General features: G+C 39.2%; 1 protein-coding gene across 1 annotated transcript in view; it reads left to right on the top strand.

Annotated features, from left to right (window-relative positions):
• DOCK3 (dedicator of cytokinesis 3) overlaps positions 1 to 21,223 on the top strand; it is a 4,843,230-nt gene that overhangs the window by 3,855,495 nt on the left and 966,512 nt on the right. Inside the window, exon 18 of the mRNA XM_044077993.1 lies at positions 10,725 to 10,896. Coding sequence (XP_043933928.1) covers positions 10,725 to 10,896 — 172 coding nt within the window. The remainder of the gene's footprint in view (positions 1 to 10,724; positions 10,897 to 21,223) is intronic.

Genomic DNA, 21,223 nt, shown 5'->3' with positions numbered 1-21,223 from the left:
AGTGGTTCTCCCTTCTTTTGGAATTGGCCAGGGGCAATTACCACAAGCTTCCTCACAGACTGGATCTTCTAACACAACATCTGGGGTATGTGATACATCCCGAACCTGAACAACTTCATCTGACTGTCTGAATAATAGGGTCTTAATGCCTTTTCAGCACCTATTTACTGTGGATGTAAAGCAGGTAATAATGGCCACAAGAAAATTATATATTACCAAATAGAAAAAGTGTTGTACTCCATGCCAACAACATAACCAGTGCCCATTCAGGGCTAGTGTTTCTTTGGTTTTACAATATTTGTATGAGTTACTTTGCTATGGCCTGCCTTAATCCTCTGTCAAGGTTCAGTTGTTGACCATTTCAGATTGTCTAATCATGGATCCCACTCTTTCAAGGCCTTTCTCATGTTATATTGTTTCTGAAAGGGATATTGTATAAGACACATCCAAGAAAACTGGTGGCTGCTCCTTGGGATCTAAATTTTCTGTTAGAGAAGCTAACACTTCCTCCATTTGAACCAGCATATATGGTTATCTTGACTTTCTTAACATGGAAAACAGTCTAACTAGTTGTTCTGACTTCTGCTTTAAGAGTATCTGAGATGCAAGCTCTTATGGTGGGCCAACCTTATCTCATTTTCCACAGAGAACATGGTATCCTTGAGAACTAATCCTTCTTTTATGTCTAAGGTCATAGATGAGTTTACTTTAAGCCAAACTATCCATTTCCCTGTGTTCTTTCTTGAATCCTGACATAGAGGAAAGGATACTTCATACCTTGATTGCTCACAGACAACTCAGGTACTATCTTAACAGAACAAAATCTTTCAGAACTTCTAATCAGTTGTTGATTTCTTGTGAAGGTAAGAAGAAGGGACAGCCTGTGTCAAAGCAGACTATACACAAATGGTTGACTCAGGCTATTACCTTTTGTGATTCCCAGCAGTACAAAATCATTCTAGGCAGAATCAAGGCACATTCTACCAGGGCCTTGACCTCATCTATGGATTTTTAGATAGGATTAGATTCTAGAAGTATTCTAGAAACAGCAACTTAGTCCTCTGTACATACTTTTACAAAGCACTAGAAGCTAGTTTACTTCTTCAGGTAAGTTACGCTTTGCTGGGACCTTTCTCCTGCACCCTTCACCTTCCACCTCCCAGTTGTTCCAAGCTACTGTAATCTACCCATATAGCTAAGGCTACTGCAGCAGGGATCAGTGTGAATAACACAGCACAGCTGTTTAGGTAAATTTTCCATAACAGCAGATGTTTGAATGATCACTGCTACCATAGCCACTCCCTTTCTACATCCTCATTTTTTGGTGTGTTTTTTTTGTGCCAGGATGTGGAAATGTATTTTTTGTTGTTCCTAGCAATGTCCTCTTAGGGCTCAGCATCCCTGTCTCAGTTGGCATGAAACTCTGAAGGGCTTGGTGGCCAAACCTGTCTTTCTAGTCAGTTCAGCTTGAGCTGACTAATGGTGTGGTTGTGTGGAAGGCGCTCTGAAGTTTTGGAAGCTGGACAGGATATATAGCCCACATAGCTTAGACTACTGCAGTAGTGATCTTATGGTAAGTTTACTTACACAGCTGTACTTTCCTCACTCACTGCAGGTGAGCCAGCTACTGTCCAATAAACCAAGATAAAGAGCATTGCTTTTGTCAAGCAAGTTAACAGTAAGGCATAAACCAGCATCCCAAGGTCTGATGATGAGAGTACTTGATTTGGGGTATTTTTTCAGATATAAATGAGACATCTTAATTATTGTAGGCTAAATATGAATCATTAGGTCCAAGTAGCAAAGATCATCATGGGGCACTGAAAGAGAGAATCCAAACTTATGTTAAAAAGGGTCATGTATTCAAGACTCTGAGAGGTGTGGAAAGCCCTGAAGTGTGAGAAACAAGCTTTCCACCAAAAGGAAAGAAAAATGCTTTTATTTAAATTCTGCTTAAATATTTAAGTTATATTTACATTGATCCATGTGATGATGCTTTTCTGTACTTTTCTGCTTTTTTTCTTTGCTGTAGCCAAAAATGTTATCTATTTGTATTTTTTTTAATTTGTTCTGGACCTTAGTCTTGTGGCTTCATTTGCATTTGTGGGGCGATTATAAATTACTCTTAAGAATTAGCATAATTTATATGTTATATTGCACTTCTATATCCATAAGTAGAATTGCTCGTAAAAACTATCTGTTTTTATTTTGGACTCTGTCTGGGAACTTAATATTGTAGTTTCATTCACAGTTGTGGCAGAACTGTGAACTACTACTGCCAGGTTCAAGCCTCATTTATTCATTTATTACATTTTTCCATAAACAGCATCACTGGTAAATTTCTAAATAGTCTGGTACCTTATGTCTGTGATGAGATTGCAATAGTGGCAGTACAAATATAAATAAATTGTAAATTCTGCTCCAGGACTTGTGCTTCAGTACTTTCCCAGCTGTTTATATACCTGTATTGCTGCTGGAGTCTTATATTCTCCTTATCATTTACCTACTTAAAGTTGCATTCTAGTGCATTTCTGTTTACTTTCAACTGTTTTCCCCTTGTTCTTTGTGTCTGTCTCAGCCAGCACTGAGACTTTATGCTAAAGTTTCTGAAATTCTAAATATAGGACTACAGCTCCAATATTAGCTTTATTTGATTGGATCCCTCAGTAAGGAGTTTCTTTTTACCGCTTGAATTTTTCCTGAACTCCCCCAGCCTTTTTCTGTTGTGATTTTAAAAGGTTGTGTCTGTGGCTTCTACCTCTTATAGTAAATCTGACTTTCAAAGTCCATCTCTCACATCTTTCATTCTATTGTCTGTTGTATAACCCATTTAAGTACTTTTTCCACCAATTTTCCATATATCCATAATACTAAGTGCCCACCCAGGAAAACTACAAATTGTCTTTTGCTCATTTTCCCATAAATTCCATCTGCTTGACACCCTCACCACTCTGTAAGAGTACCCTGAGTTAATCCTGTTCCAACTTTGGCAAATAAGAGATTTGCAACTGTGGTGGTGGTGCTGCGGTAGCGTTGTCACCTCACAGTAAGACGTTATCCCATTCGATTCTCAGCTAGAGCGTCTTCTGTGTAGAGACATGCATGAATGGCCGTACCTTCATTGAAGGTTGTGTGTCAGAGCTGGCAACTCGGCATGTAAAAATCTAATGCCAATCATTAGTGGACTGGACTTCCGCTGTGGCAACCCCTAACCGGGAAAAGCCGAAAAACACAACAACAACAACATTTTATTGTTTTGCACTTCAGTTAACTTGCTGCATCCTTGGTAGATAAATAGACTTATTTTATCATTTTGTACTTAAGATAACTGTTTTAGAATCCTACTACTTTAGTTTTGCTTTATTTGTTGATTTTGCCTTTAAATAATTTTAAATGTCCCTAATATTTGAAATTGCCTTGTCCAGGTAGTTTGTTTAAGTTGTTTTGTTGTAGCATTTCACTCTCAAGCAGTCTTGTTTGGTGTTTTTACATTAAGAGGTTACCACTGCACTGTACAGATGCAAATGCCTAGTTAGTAAATTCTAGCTATACAACTTCCCTTCAAACTGAAACCTGTAACTTAGTGTGGCTGAAATAATTGCACTGAGACAAGCTTAGAGCAACTAGTTTGCACATTAAACAGCACTACACTATGAAATCTTAACACAATCTAGCCTTGTATAATGTCAAATTTCAGAGACCGTCCAAAGATGCCTCTGCATAACTTAGTCCATCACTTGCTGCATAACTTAGTCCATCACTTGCAGTAGCCCACCCAAATACAGGTCCAGACAACATGGATATGGAATTTCGAAATGTATCCATAGCCAGCTTGGTAGATTTGGGCATTCCGAGACAATGTAGTGATTGTCTCATCTTCTCAGGCAACCATTTAATCTTTAAAGAAACAAACACAGTGTGCGAGAGATACACATACACAATTTCACTGGGGGCAAAAATCTTGTGCAGAGACAAGGTTGTTAAAAACATACAAACTACATCCGCCATACACACATTGACTAACTTATGCTGAGGCACTACAAAGCAATCTTCCAAACCTCAAAGACCTAATAAGCCTGTTAATAGCAACAGCTATCCTCAGCAATCACTAAAGCACTCACCAAAAGCAACACCAATACCGTAAACAAGCCTACACCCAGTGGAGCCCCAACCGCAAAGCCCATAAGGCAAGCAAACACATTACCTAGGGCTCTTGTCATAGGGGACTCCATTGTATGATACACAGATGCCCCCACTCACCAGACTGAATAAGGAGAAGATAATGGTTAGTTGCTTATCTGGAGCTAAGATCTGCCATCTAATGCACACACTCAGGTCAGTGTACTACACGTACCAGTATGATTCTATCATAGTCTATGTGGGAATTAATGACCTGAGACATGCCTCCCTGGACTATATGAAGAGAGATATTATTGATCTCTATGAATATACATGTTTCTGGCAAGTGCTTGCCTTACATTGAGCAGCATTCTGCCTTCACTAAGGATAATACCACAGTATGAAACAAAAGATGATTGACTTCAATAATTGGCTTAATTTCTGGTGTCTTTCCAGAGAGATTTATTATTTGTCAGCATGGGAGGACATGTTTAACAAACCACTCTGCTTTGCAAAGGATGGTCTGTACCTGTCCACCCTAGGCTTCTGAGTATTGGATAAAACTTTTTCCACCCCATTAGAGCCTTTTTTAGGCAATGCCAAATTGAAAAACCTACTGACATAGCAAATAAAACCTTAAGAAACCTAAATGTGTTACTGCTGAGTGCTAAGACCTAAACAAGGAACTCCACACCCTACAAGCTCTTCTCACTCTGGAGAGTATAGACATCTGTGCATTTACTAAGACATGGTTTAAAGCCACAGAAAGGACTCTGCAGTGCAAGGCTTCAGTGTGTTCCACACATATAGACCATCAGCTGCACAGATAGGGACAAATGGTGGAGGTGTCATGACCTACTTTAGCAACAAGTACACCTCTAGGTTGGTTAAACAGGACAATGCCCTGTTGTTTATTCACATGCAAATCAAAGTCCCATACCAAATACTTCCAAGCTATAGGCTATCCCCTATATCCCAAGAATCACATAGTTCTTATCTAGATGTACTGCAGACACTCACCATTAAACCAAATACCTTATTCATGAGAGACTTTAACTACTCCCCTATAGACTGAGAAACATATGCTGTCTTAAACACACAGGCAAAATGATTCCTGAACTTTATTAACACAAATACCCTTGACCAGATAGTGGTCACACCTGCCAGAAGTATAAAGATACTGCACCTGGTACTAAACCAGTATGTGAGAGTACTGCACACCTCCCAGTGTCATGCCTCAATTGTGAGGTTGGAGCACAAAGCTGTCTCCTTCAAAATAAAAATTAACTTGGTAATCCCAGCAAACCTTGTAACAGTTTGGAACTATTCCAAAGCAAGCTATAGCTTATTAAGCAATAGCTTGTCAAAATGTAAGGTCCCTCCTAACCCTGAGTTCACAACAGCCTATGTGGAATTGTTCTCAGAATCCCCGTACATCCATGTTAATGGCTATATAGAGGCTGCTAAACCTACTAGCAGTAAGTCCAAAACAATCTCCAAAAACAAACCACACCGGTGGAGCCCTAACCTTAATAAGATATATAACAAATGGAAAAAGCCATGGCTAAAATCATGAAGACCAAGTCCCATAATGATAAGAGCTCTCTAATTAAACTAAACAGCAAACTAAGAGAACTAATTATATCCAACAAGTCCAAATAAAAGATCAAGATAGCCTCACAGGCTAAATGAGATTCAGATCTAAGTCTACAGTTATGTCCATAAACTGAAAGGCAGCACACAGCAGTGTGCTGAACTGGTGGTCAGTGGTGCCACCTCCCATTTCACAAGGGTGGACCATTAACTGATCCTTGAAACTACAGATCTATTAGTCTGACTAGTCTATCATGCAAAGCCATGGAAAGAATTATCATGCAAATGATCAACAAAGACATAATCACCCTTCAGACACTGCACCCAAACCAGTTTGGCTTTGTCAAGGTAAGGTCGTGCCTACTAAACCTGGTGGACTTATTTGAGAAGGTCACCAAGACAATGGATGAGGGAAAAACAGTGCATACCATCTACCTGGACCTGGCTAAGATGTTCAGTACATTACCTACTCAGATATAGTTAACAAACTCACAATACTGGGCATAAATCCCTACATAACTGACTGGATTGCAAGCTGGCTCACAGACAGGACACAGGAAGTCAGAATTGGTGAGACCACCTCCACTAAGAGGCCATTCATCTGCTGGGTAGCACTTTTATTTGGAATCTACTTCTCAGAGGTAAACGCTAGTATCAGGGGCCTTTGGCTGACCAAGTTCGTATAAGACTGCAAATCGGAAATTATCATAGATTCCTCCATGACACAAATATCTTACAAGAATGTCTAACAGACAAATGACTGATGCCAAATTTATGAATTAAAACTGAATGCCAAGAAATGCATTATAGTACCTTCTAGGAAAATGGTCACCATGCATAGCTGTCAATCTCTTAGCACAAAAAATCTTGACAAAGCCAAAAATACTGGGGGAGAGACAAAGCCTCAAGAATAGGGACAAATTTTAAATACTGCTCTTATACACTTAGTTGCTAGAATAAAAGGGGTTACCATGCATTTTCTGAAGGATATGAACTCTGAAAGTCAAATGACTGTCATTTTTAGTGAATTCAGTCATCACTGATTTGCCTCAAAAATCCCAGAAAATCACAAATTTTATGAGGAACAGACCAAACATGAGGCAAAAATCTGAACATTCTGTGAAAATCTGTACAGTTAAAAGGTATGCCACCATGGCTAATTACTCTATTGATAAGACACCACTAAGAGCTGGTATTCAGGGATCTGGGAACATATGTAGACAGTAAGCTGGCATTTGACCAACATGTGGCCTCTGTAGTAAGAAAACCATTCTCTGTTGTCCAATTTATAATTAAGGGCATGGCATCCAGGACCAAAAGAGTTGTAGTGCCATTTTATTTGGACCTTATCAGACCCATCATTGTGGTGCAGCAATTAGCATTGTCACCTCACAGCAAGAGGTTCTTCTGTTCAATTCTCAACTGGAGTTCCTTCTGTGTGGAGTTTGCATGTCCTCCCTGTGGTCGATCGAACTTTAAAGACATGCAGGTAGGTGCGTGAGTGTGTGTGCCTTCTCTGAAGTTTGGGCACTGGGCTAGTAACTTGACACCAAAAGCTCCACTGCCAATCAATAGTGGATCGGTGATCCGCTGTGGCAACCCCTAACCAGGGAAAGTCGAAAGTCTTTTTTTTAATTGAGTTTAATGCCCCTTCAGCATATATCTGACCAGACATATGCAACAGTTGGACTGCCCACAAATGTTCCTTACCAAGAGAATCCTGGGTATAAACACATGGTCCTATAAGGCTCACCCTAAATCCCTGTTTCTATACATGGCCTTCTACAGGTTACTGAGAGGTGATCTATGTCTTGACATACAGGGCATCCTTGGATTCAGCTCTGATAGATCTTTTGCATTGTTGCAAAATGAAGAGCATCAGAACCACCAGGTCCAAAGATTAAAATTTTGCTGGCGACATAAATAGGACTTGTTGGCAAGACAGATATGTGTCTTATAGGATCCCCGTGTTCTAGACCAGGTTCCTTATTCATGTGAAGCAGATTCTATCCCTATCCGTATTTTAGTGTAACCTTGACCAATGGAGGGAAATCTGAAATTCACCCTGGCTCTGACCCTCATGTCTCTGATTGACTGAGGCAGACAGTAACTATACCCAAACTGACATACCCCCCCCCAAGATAACCTTTAGAAACTTCCTAACAAACACATCCCTTCTAATAAATGCCCATGATACATAGGAATGCTTAGCTAGGTTTATAAAGACCATGGTGGTCAATCATTAGCCTAGTACATGTCTATGAACCTAAAAAAATGTACCTAGCATATTCAAATCACACAACTATCTATGGTGTCTTAATTGGATAATGCTAAGAGCTGTGAGTAAGGTATTATGCTGCAGACCTGTAGACTCAGATCTGAATCTCAGCAGCATTTCACATTCTTACATTCTGACCCTGGAAAGGTCAGTATATTTTCTTTTACACGTGTGTTACTTGTGGAAACAAAATATCATGTCATTGCAGATGCACCTGAGTATTATCAGAGTAAAGTAAAATAGAACAGTTGTATTCATAAATGTAGTGAACACTTGCTTAACTGCAATTTTCATACACTATTTAATATGCAGTCTGTAATTATATGATTCATTGCCATGGATTCTGGTACTGGTATGTGGCACACACAAGAAGTCAATGAACTTAAATGACGGACAGATCTGCAGAGTACATAGTGCACACTGGTGCCACAGTGACAGCAGACACAGTGCAGCAGGTAAGGTATGAACTGAATGGCATGCCACACAAAAGATTAATAAAAGCATGTCATTTATTAGGCATGATGACTGAACAATGATTAGGATATGTTAATGTGGGGAAGTGCTGTGTGGTTAACCATTTGAAATCTCATGACCTGCTTTGTCAAGTCCTGAGAAATAGAGACTGAATAGCTGACTAAGTCCAAGATTACCATTTCCTGGAATATTCCCTTTTTCCAGTGTATTACAATCTTAGAGTTGAAGTATATAATTTCAGGGGAGTTTGGGAGCTTGACCTGACATCAGGAAGTACAAGGGTGCTTCCCACTACAGAAAAGAAGTTTAAAGAAAAGCAGCAATGTTCAATATTCACTCTCCTACATTTTTGGTCTTTTTTTTTGTTATATCAGGACTCAGCAAAGTGAGTTTCAAGATTTTAATAAGGAGCCATTGTGTGTGTATGTAGGAGCTACTTTTAATAACAGCTGAGTTGCATCACTGTGTGTGTTGGGGGACACGTCTGTGGCAGTGAGTTTACTTGCATTACTAGGAACTCCATGCAGTAGAGTGCATAACTGTTTTTTTTTTTTTTTTATTTTAACTTATGTACTGATGCTGCTGTAAGGCCATTTATGCTGATCAACATGAAAGCAGGAAAGAGTAACTGCTGTTGCCAGATGCACTACATCAGTAGTCAGTATCCTGTTCTGGCCCTGTAAGTTGTGTAGTTGGGACCTGCCTGTATACAGTTTTTGTATTGTTTCTGAATCACTTATGAATCTGAAGAGGCCATTCTCATATTTGCTTATATTTGGAGTACTATAGCTACACAATAAGGTAAAACCAAGTACATGGCCTTTTCCCATTATGTAGTATTCATTATGAATCTCAAAAGTCTATGGCATGCCATTTTGCTGCACATTTGCCATACTCCATGGGGCAAAAGATTCATGAATCTCACCCAAAATTATTAAAGTGCTACTTTCTTTTAAATATATAAGACCTGAGTGTAAATTTCAAATTCCTCTAGTTAGTTATGATTTTGTGTATTCTAGGCATAAGTTACCATGCGTCTAGATGATGCTGATTTATTGTAACACAATCCATTTACTTTTTCTGTGAGGGCTGCTGTAATTTCACTGCAATCTGTTAAGAAAAGACTCCAGGTTGGAAAAGATTAATCCTTTGTTGAAAACTGATGAGTAATTCTGGAACAGGAGAAAGATGGAGGGGGGAGGGGGGCAAAGAGAAAGATTTTACTAGGGGACAATGTTAGATCAATCTTTTTGGGTGTGTGCCAGCAAATAGACAGTTTCTTCCCTTTTAATTCAATTGTTTTAAATTTTTTCACTTCTGTTGCGATGCTCCTCCCTAATTATTCACCATCTGCCATATCCTGATGCCTATTTTCACTATTCGTGGCAACGGAAGAGGAGATAGAGGCATCCCATTATGGTGCCATTCTGATGGTAATGCAAGCTTTTTCCCCTTGGACTACCCTTAACACCACCATCTGAACATGTATTACAGTGCTATCAATGTCGTTCATGTACATCTGCTGCTATGCAGGCAGACACCTATGCATAGACTGCTGTGCACTTCTCCCATGCTGCTTTTCTGACTGAGACAGAAACCCAGTGCAGTGACCTGCCCCCTCATCATGGCCATTCATTCTTCACGCATATGCGCACACACACACACACACACACACACACACACACACACACACACACACACACACACACACACACACACACACACACACACACACACACACACACACACACACATATCTACTGTTGCTTGAACCCACTTTTCTGGGTCATAGGTAAGGCTCCAAAAAACATTGTACTATGAGCATCAAACTTACCTGAGGTATACATTCATCCTTTGAATCTTACCCTTGTGAGTGCTAGACATTCATATTTACATGATGCCTCACTGCTAAGCCCTGGCTAACTATAGCAAGGTGATTCACTGTCTTGTTTAATGCTGAAATTATTACTGAAGTGAACTGTTCCCAAGAAATTGCTGCTTTATTTTTTATCCATGGGATATGAGCTTGGTAAAAAATCATGTGCAAATGACTACACAATTAAATATTGAAATGTAATATCCACAGGCACCATACTGAATCATTTGCTTCTGTAACTTTGACAGTTAAAGTGCTTCTCTTTTATAGGCCCATCATTTTAAACATTACTAATGTGTAGTTCCTTGTATAAGAAATGGTTTGTGTGTCAGACTTTCACAATAAATATTATCATGCTGACATTATTTTTCCCTACTTTTCCAGTGTGATGAAAACAGTACCTTCAACAACCATGCTCTCTACCTGGGCCTTCCATGCTGCAAGGAGGACTTCAATGGCTGCCCTAACATTCCCTCCAGCCTCATCTTCCAGAGAAGCACAAAGGAATCATTTTGGATCTCCACCCAGCTATCATCTACCAAACTCACACAAAATGGTAACAAGTATATTCAGTTTAATAATATATGAGAAGATTGCATTGCTTTGTAGTTGTAGAACTTGAAGTTTTGCATCAGAGACACAATATCGAACATTAGATTTATTGCATACATAGTATTATTTACTCTTCCTTGAAGAACAAAGTTATAAGTCTGGCATCTATGAAGGATTCTCATTCCTGTATTGTATAAATAGCACATATCCAAATTTTGGGATATGCTGGGATTTACTCAAGCACCTTTTGAGGGGAGGGAGATAAAGCTGAATGATCAAGCTCAGCAGGTGGGAGTAAATGCCAGCTTAACCTGTATCTCTGTCATGTATTATTTACGTTATACAGTGGGCAAATGTTATTTCTTTCAATAGGTAGTAACTGGCTATAAAAAGTTAGAAAATTGCTCAGCATAGGGGGGTAGGTATGCATATATGCGTTTTAAGAGGGCACATGATAGGGAAATGTCCACAGTGATAGAGTAAATGAATATCATTTAAAGTGACCTAAAACTGTTCACTACAGCAGATATAATACAGTATGTATTACCAACAGCAATATCAAAGAGCTCTGATTGACTAAGTTTGCAGATGACTGCAAGCTAGGAGCAGTCAGTGAATTTGAAAATGATCATCCTGCAGGAAGGTTTGTCCCAAACAAATAACTAGTGCCAAAATGATGGACTGAAACTAAATGCCAAAAATGCATTATTGTATCTTTTGGGAAGTCATCTATCCCAGGGAACTACCACATTGACAGTATGCCTCTAGGAGTTGACCCAGTTGTTTTGAATTTGGGAACTTTTGTGGACACTGACCTAACTTTTGACCAACATGTGTCTATTGCTGTAAAAAAGTCCTTCTGTATTGCACAGCTTATAAGCAAAGGGATTTTGTCTAGATCTAGAGATGTCATTGTCCCCTTTTACTCAACTCTCATTAGGCCAGTCATTGAATCTAATGCCCCCATTGGTATGTATTTGTCCAGAGACATGAAACAACTGGAACACTCACAGAGATACCACACTAAAAGGATTCAAGGCCTAAACAACATGTCTTACACAGACCAACTCAAAGTCCTGTCACTATACTAGGTATCCTATAGATTGCTAAGAGGTGACTAGTGTCTAGGATACAAGGCATCCTCTGTCCCAGTACTGACTGATTTACTACATATCAGCAAGTCAAATAGCATCAGAAATACTTTGTCTAGAGATCTAAACCTCTTCTGCAACATTGCACACTGCCATTGCACTATTGTAACCCTTTGCGAGGTATCTCAGCTGCATTTTTCCCTTACTAGCACTCCTGTGTAAGTGAGGCCCTCCCTTGCAGCTACTGTATTGATTTTATCCAGCCCTACTTACACCAACAGGTACTGTCATCAGATACATTGTACCTACTCTACTATCCCAGACCTCTCATCCAGAGATTCTGACATGGATGCACAATTTCATATGGTTTCCCCTGCTATTCTTGTTCATATGGGCATCCTGAGACAGTGTAGCAACTGCTTCTTGTACATGGACAACCCTCTACTAGTACCACCTAGGAATACAATATGTGAGAGATGCAATTACATTAAGAACCTTGAATCCTTACTGTCTCAGTCACTAGCCAGTACATCTGGAACTGAGAAGGTTGTCTGCTCAAACACTACAAGTCCACACCCATGCAAAGGTTCTCAATAAAAACATACCTAAACAAAAGATACCTCCAAAGCAAAAACACATATACACACATATCACAACCCACAGCACCAATCACCACACATAGTACACATGCCTGTGTCTCACAGCCTCTAAGGCCCAAACACAAATCCAACATACTAGTCATAGGAGACTCTATCATGAGACACACAGATGTGCCCCTCACCAGGCAAGATAAAGAGAAAGTCACAGTAAGCTAATTTTCAGGTACTAGAATCCTCCATACCATGCGCTCACTCAGGTCTCTTAACAACAGTACTGTTATGACTCTGTCATAGTCCATGTTGGTGTAAATGACTTAAGACGGATCTCTCTGGACTTATATGAAGAGAGACATGATTGAGCTTGCTGAATATGTGTCGCAGGCAGGTATGTCCCTAGCCTTAAGCAGCATTCTACTGTCACCCAGAATGGTGCCTCAATACAAACAGAAAATGATTGATTTTAACTATTGACTTAGTTTCTGGTGTCATTCCAAGACGATCCATTACCTAACAGCCTGGGAGGACATGATTGACAGACCACAATGCTTTGCCAGAGATGGCCATCATCTGTCTCCCCTGGGCTTCAGGCTTCTGGCAAAGGCTGTTGCCTCCCCATAGTGCCTTTTTAGGCAAAGTCATGAGCAGAAAATTACTAATGTGAAAAATAATTTTAAATGAAATGTAAAGGTCATGATGATAAATGCTAGGAGTCTTAGCAAGAAACTGCACTCATTGCAAGCATTCCTCACCCTGGAGGATGCTGACATTTGTGAAGTCACTGAAACCTGGTTCAAAGCTGCAGAGAACACCCCAGCCTTACCAGGTTACTTGTCCTACTATACTTTCAAACACCAAATGGAGGTCTACAAAGTGAAAGGAGGTGGACTTTCAATATTTATCAAAGACATACACATGTCCAGGCTGGTCAAACAGTATGATACACAGGAGATGCAGTTAACTGTTGACAAAACACCTATTGAAATGATAACTAGCTACAGACCCCCAACCATGACTCAGGACACCTACTCCACCTATCAGGACTTACTTGAATCCATCAAGATTCAATCCTAATCCTGGGTGACTTTAACTACCCAACCATAGAGTGAAAGACCTGTTCTAGCCCAAATATAAACACCCAGAGATTCTCCAACTTTGTCAATGCCAATGCATTAGATCAGCTGATTGACACCCTCATGAGAGGTGAAAATATCCTGGACATGTTTTTAACCAACATGAGTGGCCACTGTAGCATCCCTACAGTGTCATCCTCCTTGTTAAGATCTGACCATAAAGTGATCACTTTCAAAGTCGCCATCTCCCCTGACCACCCCTTGTTAGGGTCAAACAAAAAAACTTTTCCAAAGCTGACTACAGCCTCCTGAAAGCAGGTGTAAGCTACTTCATGGCCACCATCCCTTCAGCTGGAACTAGCACGAATGTCCAAACCTACACCAAAAAACTATATGAGCATCTATATAGCTGTATGGACTCAGCAATACCTGACAGGACCAAACCATCTTACTCAAGGAAGAGTAAATCTGTCTGGTGGACAGCAGCAATAAACAAACTCTATAATAAAAGGAAGAAATTGCTGTCCAGGACCAAGAAGAAGCAGGTGCCAAGTTGGAAGCAATCTCTGCTTTGTCTGAATAAGCAAATAATATCACTGGTGAAATCCTCTAAGGCTAATTTCGAGTTCAAATTGGCTACATCCACTAAGGACAGTCACAAGGCCTTCTTCACATATGTCCACAATTTCAAAGGTAAAACCTAAATCTGCTCTGAACTGGTGTTCAAGAATAGCACATACACAAAAGCGATAGATATAGCCAACCTGCTGGCAGACAGGTTCAGTGAAGACTTCACCCCTCCTGTCCACCTCATCAGTAAACCAGGACATCCCCAGCACCTGCCCCCCTTCCCTCATCACCAGGGAGCAGGTCTTTAATGCCCTCTCAAAGGCAAAAAATGCAGTCTGCATGGGGCCTGACAACATTCCTGGCTTTGTCCTACATGAATTCAGGCATGAGCTCTCAGCTCCATTAGTCACCCTATTCAACCAAACCATGAGCACCAGCTTCATCCCAACCAAATGCAGGACAGCCACTGTCATCCCTCTACAAAAAGGTGGAGCGTTCACTAACCCTGGCAGTTATAGGCCCATCAGCCTAACTAGCCTGATCTGCAAGGCCAAGGAATGTATTTATTTTATTTTTATTTCATTTTACATTTGTTGACCGGGATAGTCCAACTGGATACATGTCCATTTTCAGCGGAGGCCCTGGGAGAAAAGCTCCAAACATACAGACAAAAACATACATACATGCTAAGGGTTTTACAAAGTCAGAAATGTTTGGCATTCAAGAGGAATGTACAATTTTAACAGGGGAGAAAAGCTCTAATTGTGCAGATAAAAACATACATCCCAAGCAACACATATATAACAAGCAAATATTACAAGTATGGTGTGTCCCTCTAGAGGGATCCACAATTTTAACAGTTTGTAGTAGAATATAAAGATATTAAACAGGTGGATTACAGCAACAATATTTTTACAGGAAATGTACAGAATAAGATTGCCATTGCAAGCATTTGTGAGCAAGAAGCTAGTACATTACTGCTAAGTTAGGGAGTTGTTATGGCTATTATCGTGGAACTTATAAACAAGGACATTGGCAACCTCCAGAAGCTTGACCTCACACAGTTTGGTTTTGTCAAAGGGAGATCACATCTGTTAAACTTGGTGTTCGAAACAGTCACCAAAGCCATGGACGAGGGGAAGACAGTGCACACCACCTACCTTGACCTAGCCAAAGCCTTAGGCACTATTCCCCACTCGGGCATAATAGATAAACTCTCCCAGCTAGGCATAAACCTATATGTTACCAGACTGCTAGCTAATAGGCTCACAGATAGAACCCACTCAGTCAAAATAGGGGAAACCACCTCTCGTAGCAGACCCGTAATGAGTGGTGTACCCAAGGATCAGTCTTCAGGCCTCTACTGTTTGAGACATACTTAGGTGCTAGTCTAAACCAGTGGTCTGTGGCTGACTAAGTTTGCAGATGACTGCAAGCTGGGCGCTGTCTTAAATTCCCCTAGTGATGTGAACATCCTCCAAGAGGGCCTTATCCAAACTGACTGGTGCCAGAAGTATGGCCTCAAACTGCATGCCAAGAAATGTATCATTATCCCCTTTGGTTAAAATGGTGTCCCCACTAATTATCACATTAATAACAATGTACTAAAGCATGCAGTCAGTCTTGAGGGACTTGGGCACCCAGGTTGATAGCAACCTGACTTTTGACCACCATGTTGCTTCCGTTGTACAGAAATCTTTCTACATGGCCCACCTCATAAGTAAGGGTATCTCATCTAGGGACAAGAAGGTAATAACATCCCTGTATTCTTCCCTTATAAGGCCCATTATTGAGTGCAATGCCCCATTCGACATGTACCTCTCAAAGCACATGAAGCAGCTGGAGAGACCACAGAGGTTCCTCACCAGGAGAATCCAAGGCCTCAAAAATCTACCATACACAGATAGGCTAAAAGCCCTATCCCTCTACTCAGTTTTATACAGACTCCTCAGAGGTGACCTATGTCTGGTATATAAGGTGATCTTGGACCCTGACTTGATGGGACTGCTGCATATCCACAAGTCAAGCTCCACTCGAGTAACCCACACACATGGCCTCAGCCTGGTCTGTGACATAAGTAGAACTTGTTGGCAGGAAAGGTTTGTGTCCCAGAGACTCCCCCATCTGTGGAATAGACTCCCTCTCCACAGCAAGCAGAGTACCTGTTTACCCCTTTTTAAGCGCAACCTGGATAACTGGATGGGAAACAGAAAATACATCCCTGGGATTCCACCCGTGTCCTGCTGGACAGGGGCATCAGATGCTGACTTGTCTAAACATGGGCTAAACTCTTGGTAGGCTTATAAGGGCCTCAGGGCCAATAACCTAGTAACCACTTCTTATGGTCCTATGATTGGCATAATTTTTATGGTGTTGCATGGCTAGGCTTAAAAAGGCCCTTGTGGTTATTAGCCTAGTAAACACCTATGAACTCACAAACTCAAAGTTCAGGGTATGATTCTCTCCTTTGAAAGGAAATTGGTTAGGCTTAAAATGGTCTGCAAAGACAATTAGCCTAAAACTTAACTATTAACCTGTTACCGCTATCCAGCAGACAATCTGCACATTTAAGAATGTTAACTATATATTGCCTTAAACTCTTTTAGGCTGCTGTGATCACTTTTATTGCCAGGCTATTTGTCTCCATATGGACAAAGGTATCAAGTCTCATCCTTTTTTTAAATTTCCCCATATGTTTTGGATTTCTAATACCCTGATAATGATGACCCCCATTCCTGAGTCAGGATGCAGTTAAAGTTTGTAAAACTAGTATTACTTCAGTCTTTGAAGCTTGTCAAGCGTGATCTTCTCTGCACCTGAAATGGACCCAGAATCACCTCTTTCTGCAGTTCAGACTAAATTACATATATCAGTAGCATATCTAAGTATGCTCTGTTGCAGTTTCAACTGTTGGAACCATCTGGGCATCTTTATTCCATATTGTTCTGGTTTCCATTTGCATAACCAGGTATTTAATGACGTTATGCCTCTCAGTATACAGGACACTGTGATCGCAAGGTATAGCTATTTCAGTGACTTTTTGTCTTTTCCCCTTGACTTCTGTATTTGGTTTTCTTGCTTCTGCTTTCATAACTGTTGCTATGGGATGAACCTGTGTGATTACAGATTCTCCATTTTCTGTAAGCTGTTGTAGTTCATGTTTTCAGTGCTTCTCAGCTACATGTATGTTGTGGTATTTGTACATTCCTCAATGTAACTGTTTTTCCGCATTATTGTTTCTTTCAGTATTCTGACCATCCGCCATGACTATATTGTACTATAGCTACTTAAATGATCCTTTGAATTTACACTAGTCCTCCCATGCCATGACACTAGGCACGCAGCTTACCCCATTGTCTCCTCACAACCTTAGTTCTTCCTTGCAGTTCAATAAATTCTCCGATATAAGACTTTTGTTTCATCTTTGCTACCGATTTTGTGCCAGTATCCTTTTTAAAGATCTCTGTACCCTTTTTTGTATGGGCTCTACTCCCCTTTGAAGGGCATTTTTATTCCGGGTCAGTTTAACAATTGTGGAAAAGTATATAAGGAAGAACTTATTTGGTCTTTCTCAGCTATCTGTGATCATTTACTGCAGATACAGGAAATTTTAAAAGCCGTTCAGATTCATAATCTCATCTCACCCACACTTCAGTCCCAGTAAAATGTTTAACCTATATAAAAAAGTAAATCTTTCCAGACTTCAAACTTAGGCTATTCTCAAAGATTTTTTTTTATGTTTTCTGATAAAGTGTTAAGGAAACTAAAATAAACATTATTTATAGTATCTATATGCAGTTTAGGACATTTTCACTTGTGCTTAAATTGTAAATGAAGGTTACCTCATTTTATTCTGTGTCATTACAGTTATTTTTTTTTGTTCTCATCTCCAACTCATCTGCATTAGTGCTGCAGAAAAACTGTCAACTACTCTTCCTTTTGACAATGTCAGCAGCTTCATGTTAACTAATTTGGATTTTCTGAACACCACCCCCTTCCTTTTCATTTTCAGATTTTAAACATATTTGCATTCTGAAGGCACTTGCAGTAACCACACTGATGTGTAACCCATTATATTTGGTCCTCTTGTCTCATACCATCTTGCCAATTAAACAAGAAGTTCTCATGCATCTGTTTCAACCTTAAGTTGAACACGTGCATGTGCTTTTTAATATTGTTATAGCTGTTTTTTACGCTCCAGGGCAGATAATATATTCTTAGAATTGCTTCACTTGTCTTAAAAATTATCTTTGTTCTAGTACAATTAAGATACTTTTAGAACTTGTGCCTTTAATTAAATATGTATCAAAAACAGTAGAAAAACAAAACGACAATCAGGCACAGAGATATAGTTTAAATGCTTTTGTTCATTTAATTCACAGAAGTTCTTCAGAAACTACAATCACATGTAAACTGCTCACTTAAATAATTAATCAATTAAATTAAAAATCGACCAATGAAAAATCACAATATGGGAAATCACATAAATATTAAACTGCCTCTGCCATTCATTTAAAAATACATTACTTAAATACTTTTAAAGAGACATAAATGAAACAGCAAAAATAAACAATATAAAAATAACTTTCATATTTATGCCTTCCTAATTTAAATATTCCTAAACTTTAAAAAGCATTTAATAGATATTTTCTCATTAATGCCAGGCGGAATAACCACTCTTAAAAATATTTGCCGTTTAAGCTCTAAATATTTTAAATACACATTAGAAGTGTGAATGAACCTATCATCACTAAATTTTTCCAGCACCATAAACTAAAACGTGTTATAATCAACACAGTTTAAAGAATGCCTAGCTAGGGCATTACTAATATCTTTCTTTTTTATAGCCATAAGATGTTCCCTGATTCTATTTGTGAGCCTATGTATAGTTTTTCCAAGGTAGAAAAACTTACACGTAGAACGGACCGCAGCATAAACTAGACCCTCTATTTGACAGGTGTATCTGTCTTTAGCAGTAAGCAAATAACTGTTGTGCAATATCAAAGGTAGCTTATCTCCTTTTGCTTAGTTAAAGTCTACATACTTTTCAGAAATATTGACTATATTAAGTTTTTCCTTCAATATGTTTTAGCATCTTTGTATGCTAGTTAAATATAGCTATTGATATCCATTAGGATTTTCTGAGAGCCAGTTTTTCTTACAGTACAATGAATTTGCTGGAATTATTTGATCAGCTAGTAATTGTCTTTTTTAATATTGTCTTCATAGTGTTGTTGATGCCACTTTGCTGCAGTAGACCTTAGCTGCTGTAAATTTTCAGTTTGAACCATCGGCATGTTTTCCATTTCATTGTAACTGTATGTTGCACATCAGTGGAATACTGCAGGCATTACATTAGGTATTCTATAACAGTAGGTACTCACTCACCTTTCCTTAGTGATATCCCATCTTGCATATTCTCTCTTGCATCGTGTTAATGTTGTAAATCATATTTCCCCTGTGCCCTAACAAGAATAGCTTTATTTTTATGTCAACTAAAAAAGACTAACAGACCTTGCAATCTAGCATACGTCAAAGCATTTCATGTTTCTATCACACTTCGCTGAGTATACTCAGTTACTAGCACATACCTGCTGTCCTGACAAATGTCTTACACAACACAAAATGTGCTCATTCATCCATTATCAATATTCTTTTTCCATTGCTGTTATCATGCTGTTTTCAGTATTTTAATACTTCTGAAATGCTTCAGCTGTGTAAGACTGCAAAGTGATTGCTCACAAAGCACTTACACAATCACAGTGATAGAACAAACACTTGAGTGCCATTTGTTCTAAAGGCACAAATCAAAAAGCAACCTCAAACTGTTTTATATATATATATATATATCTGTGTGTGTATGTGTGTGTGTGCGTGTGTGTATATTTAATTCAGAATCTCTAAAGCCCAAAATCTAGAATTTCAAAAGACTGAGACCAAAATCTTGAAAGTTCAAAACACTGCAAACTCAAAACACTGAATTTCATAACATTGAAGCAACACAAAACACCAACACTAATTATATTCCAGCACAACTACATACAGAAACAAATAAAACATAAACCATAGTACACGTCTCCAAATATAAGCAGGGGGGCAAGGCCCCCTGCACCCTCCACGTGGAGGACTGCACCCCACACACCCTCTGCTACTTATATATATCAACTTCTAGATCACATTTCACTACACTAAGATGAGTTATGCTGTAGTATAGCAAGTTAGAAGGGAACATGACTAAGGTTACAACCGGCAGTCATGAAGCATGTAATGGTATGTTTGACATTTTTGTTCTGTGGTGTGCGATTTCGGAGTTCATATATTTAAGTAGCAGGAGATGTGGGGGTTTCAGCCCCCCCCCACATGGGGGGTGCAGGAGTGCTTGCTCCCCTGCTTATAATTGGAGAATTGCAATTTGTTTATGTATGTAGTTGTGCTGGAATACAGTAAGTATTGTTGTCTTGTGCTTTTTCAGTGTTATGAAATTCAGTGTTTTGAGTTTTCGAGATTTTGGTCCCAGTCTTTTGAAATTCGAAATTTTAGGCTTTAGAGATTCTGAAGTAAAAAAAAAAAATATATGTATATATATATATATATATATATATATATATATATACATATATATATATATATATATATATTACACACACACACACAGACACACACACACACACACACACACACACACACACACACACACACACACACGCGCACACATATGTATAATGCCACAGTCACACAACATTTGGGAGAGGAGAAATTCTCCAAAACAGAACTCAGCAGACTGGAGCAATCACAATTTTCACTTTAGAATGAGTAAGCAATTTATTTCTGAAGAACTGTGTTTGAGAGGACACATCACACAGCCTCTAAAACAAAGACAATGGTACCTTACTGAACCTGCCAAAGAAAACAATGATCAAGTAGCAAATATTTTCACAATAATATCTTCTTCTATTTTTTTCATATTTTTATCTACCATATAATGTGTTAACTGCCTGAAA

Source organism: Protopterus annectens, chromosome 7.part0 (genome assembly GCF_019279795.1).
Source record: "Protopterus annectens isolate FY-2018-M chromosome 7.part0, PAN1.0, whole genome shotgun sequence".
NCBI lineage: Eukaryota > Metazoa > Chordata > Ceratodontiformes > Protopteridae > Protopterus > Protopterus annectens.
The sequence above is the reverse complement of the archived record's forward strand: the minus strand, read 5'-3'. Positions and strand labels throughout refer to the sequence as shown.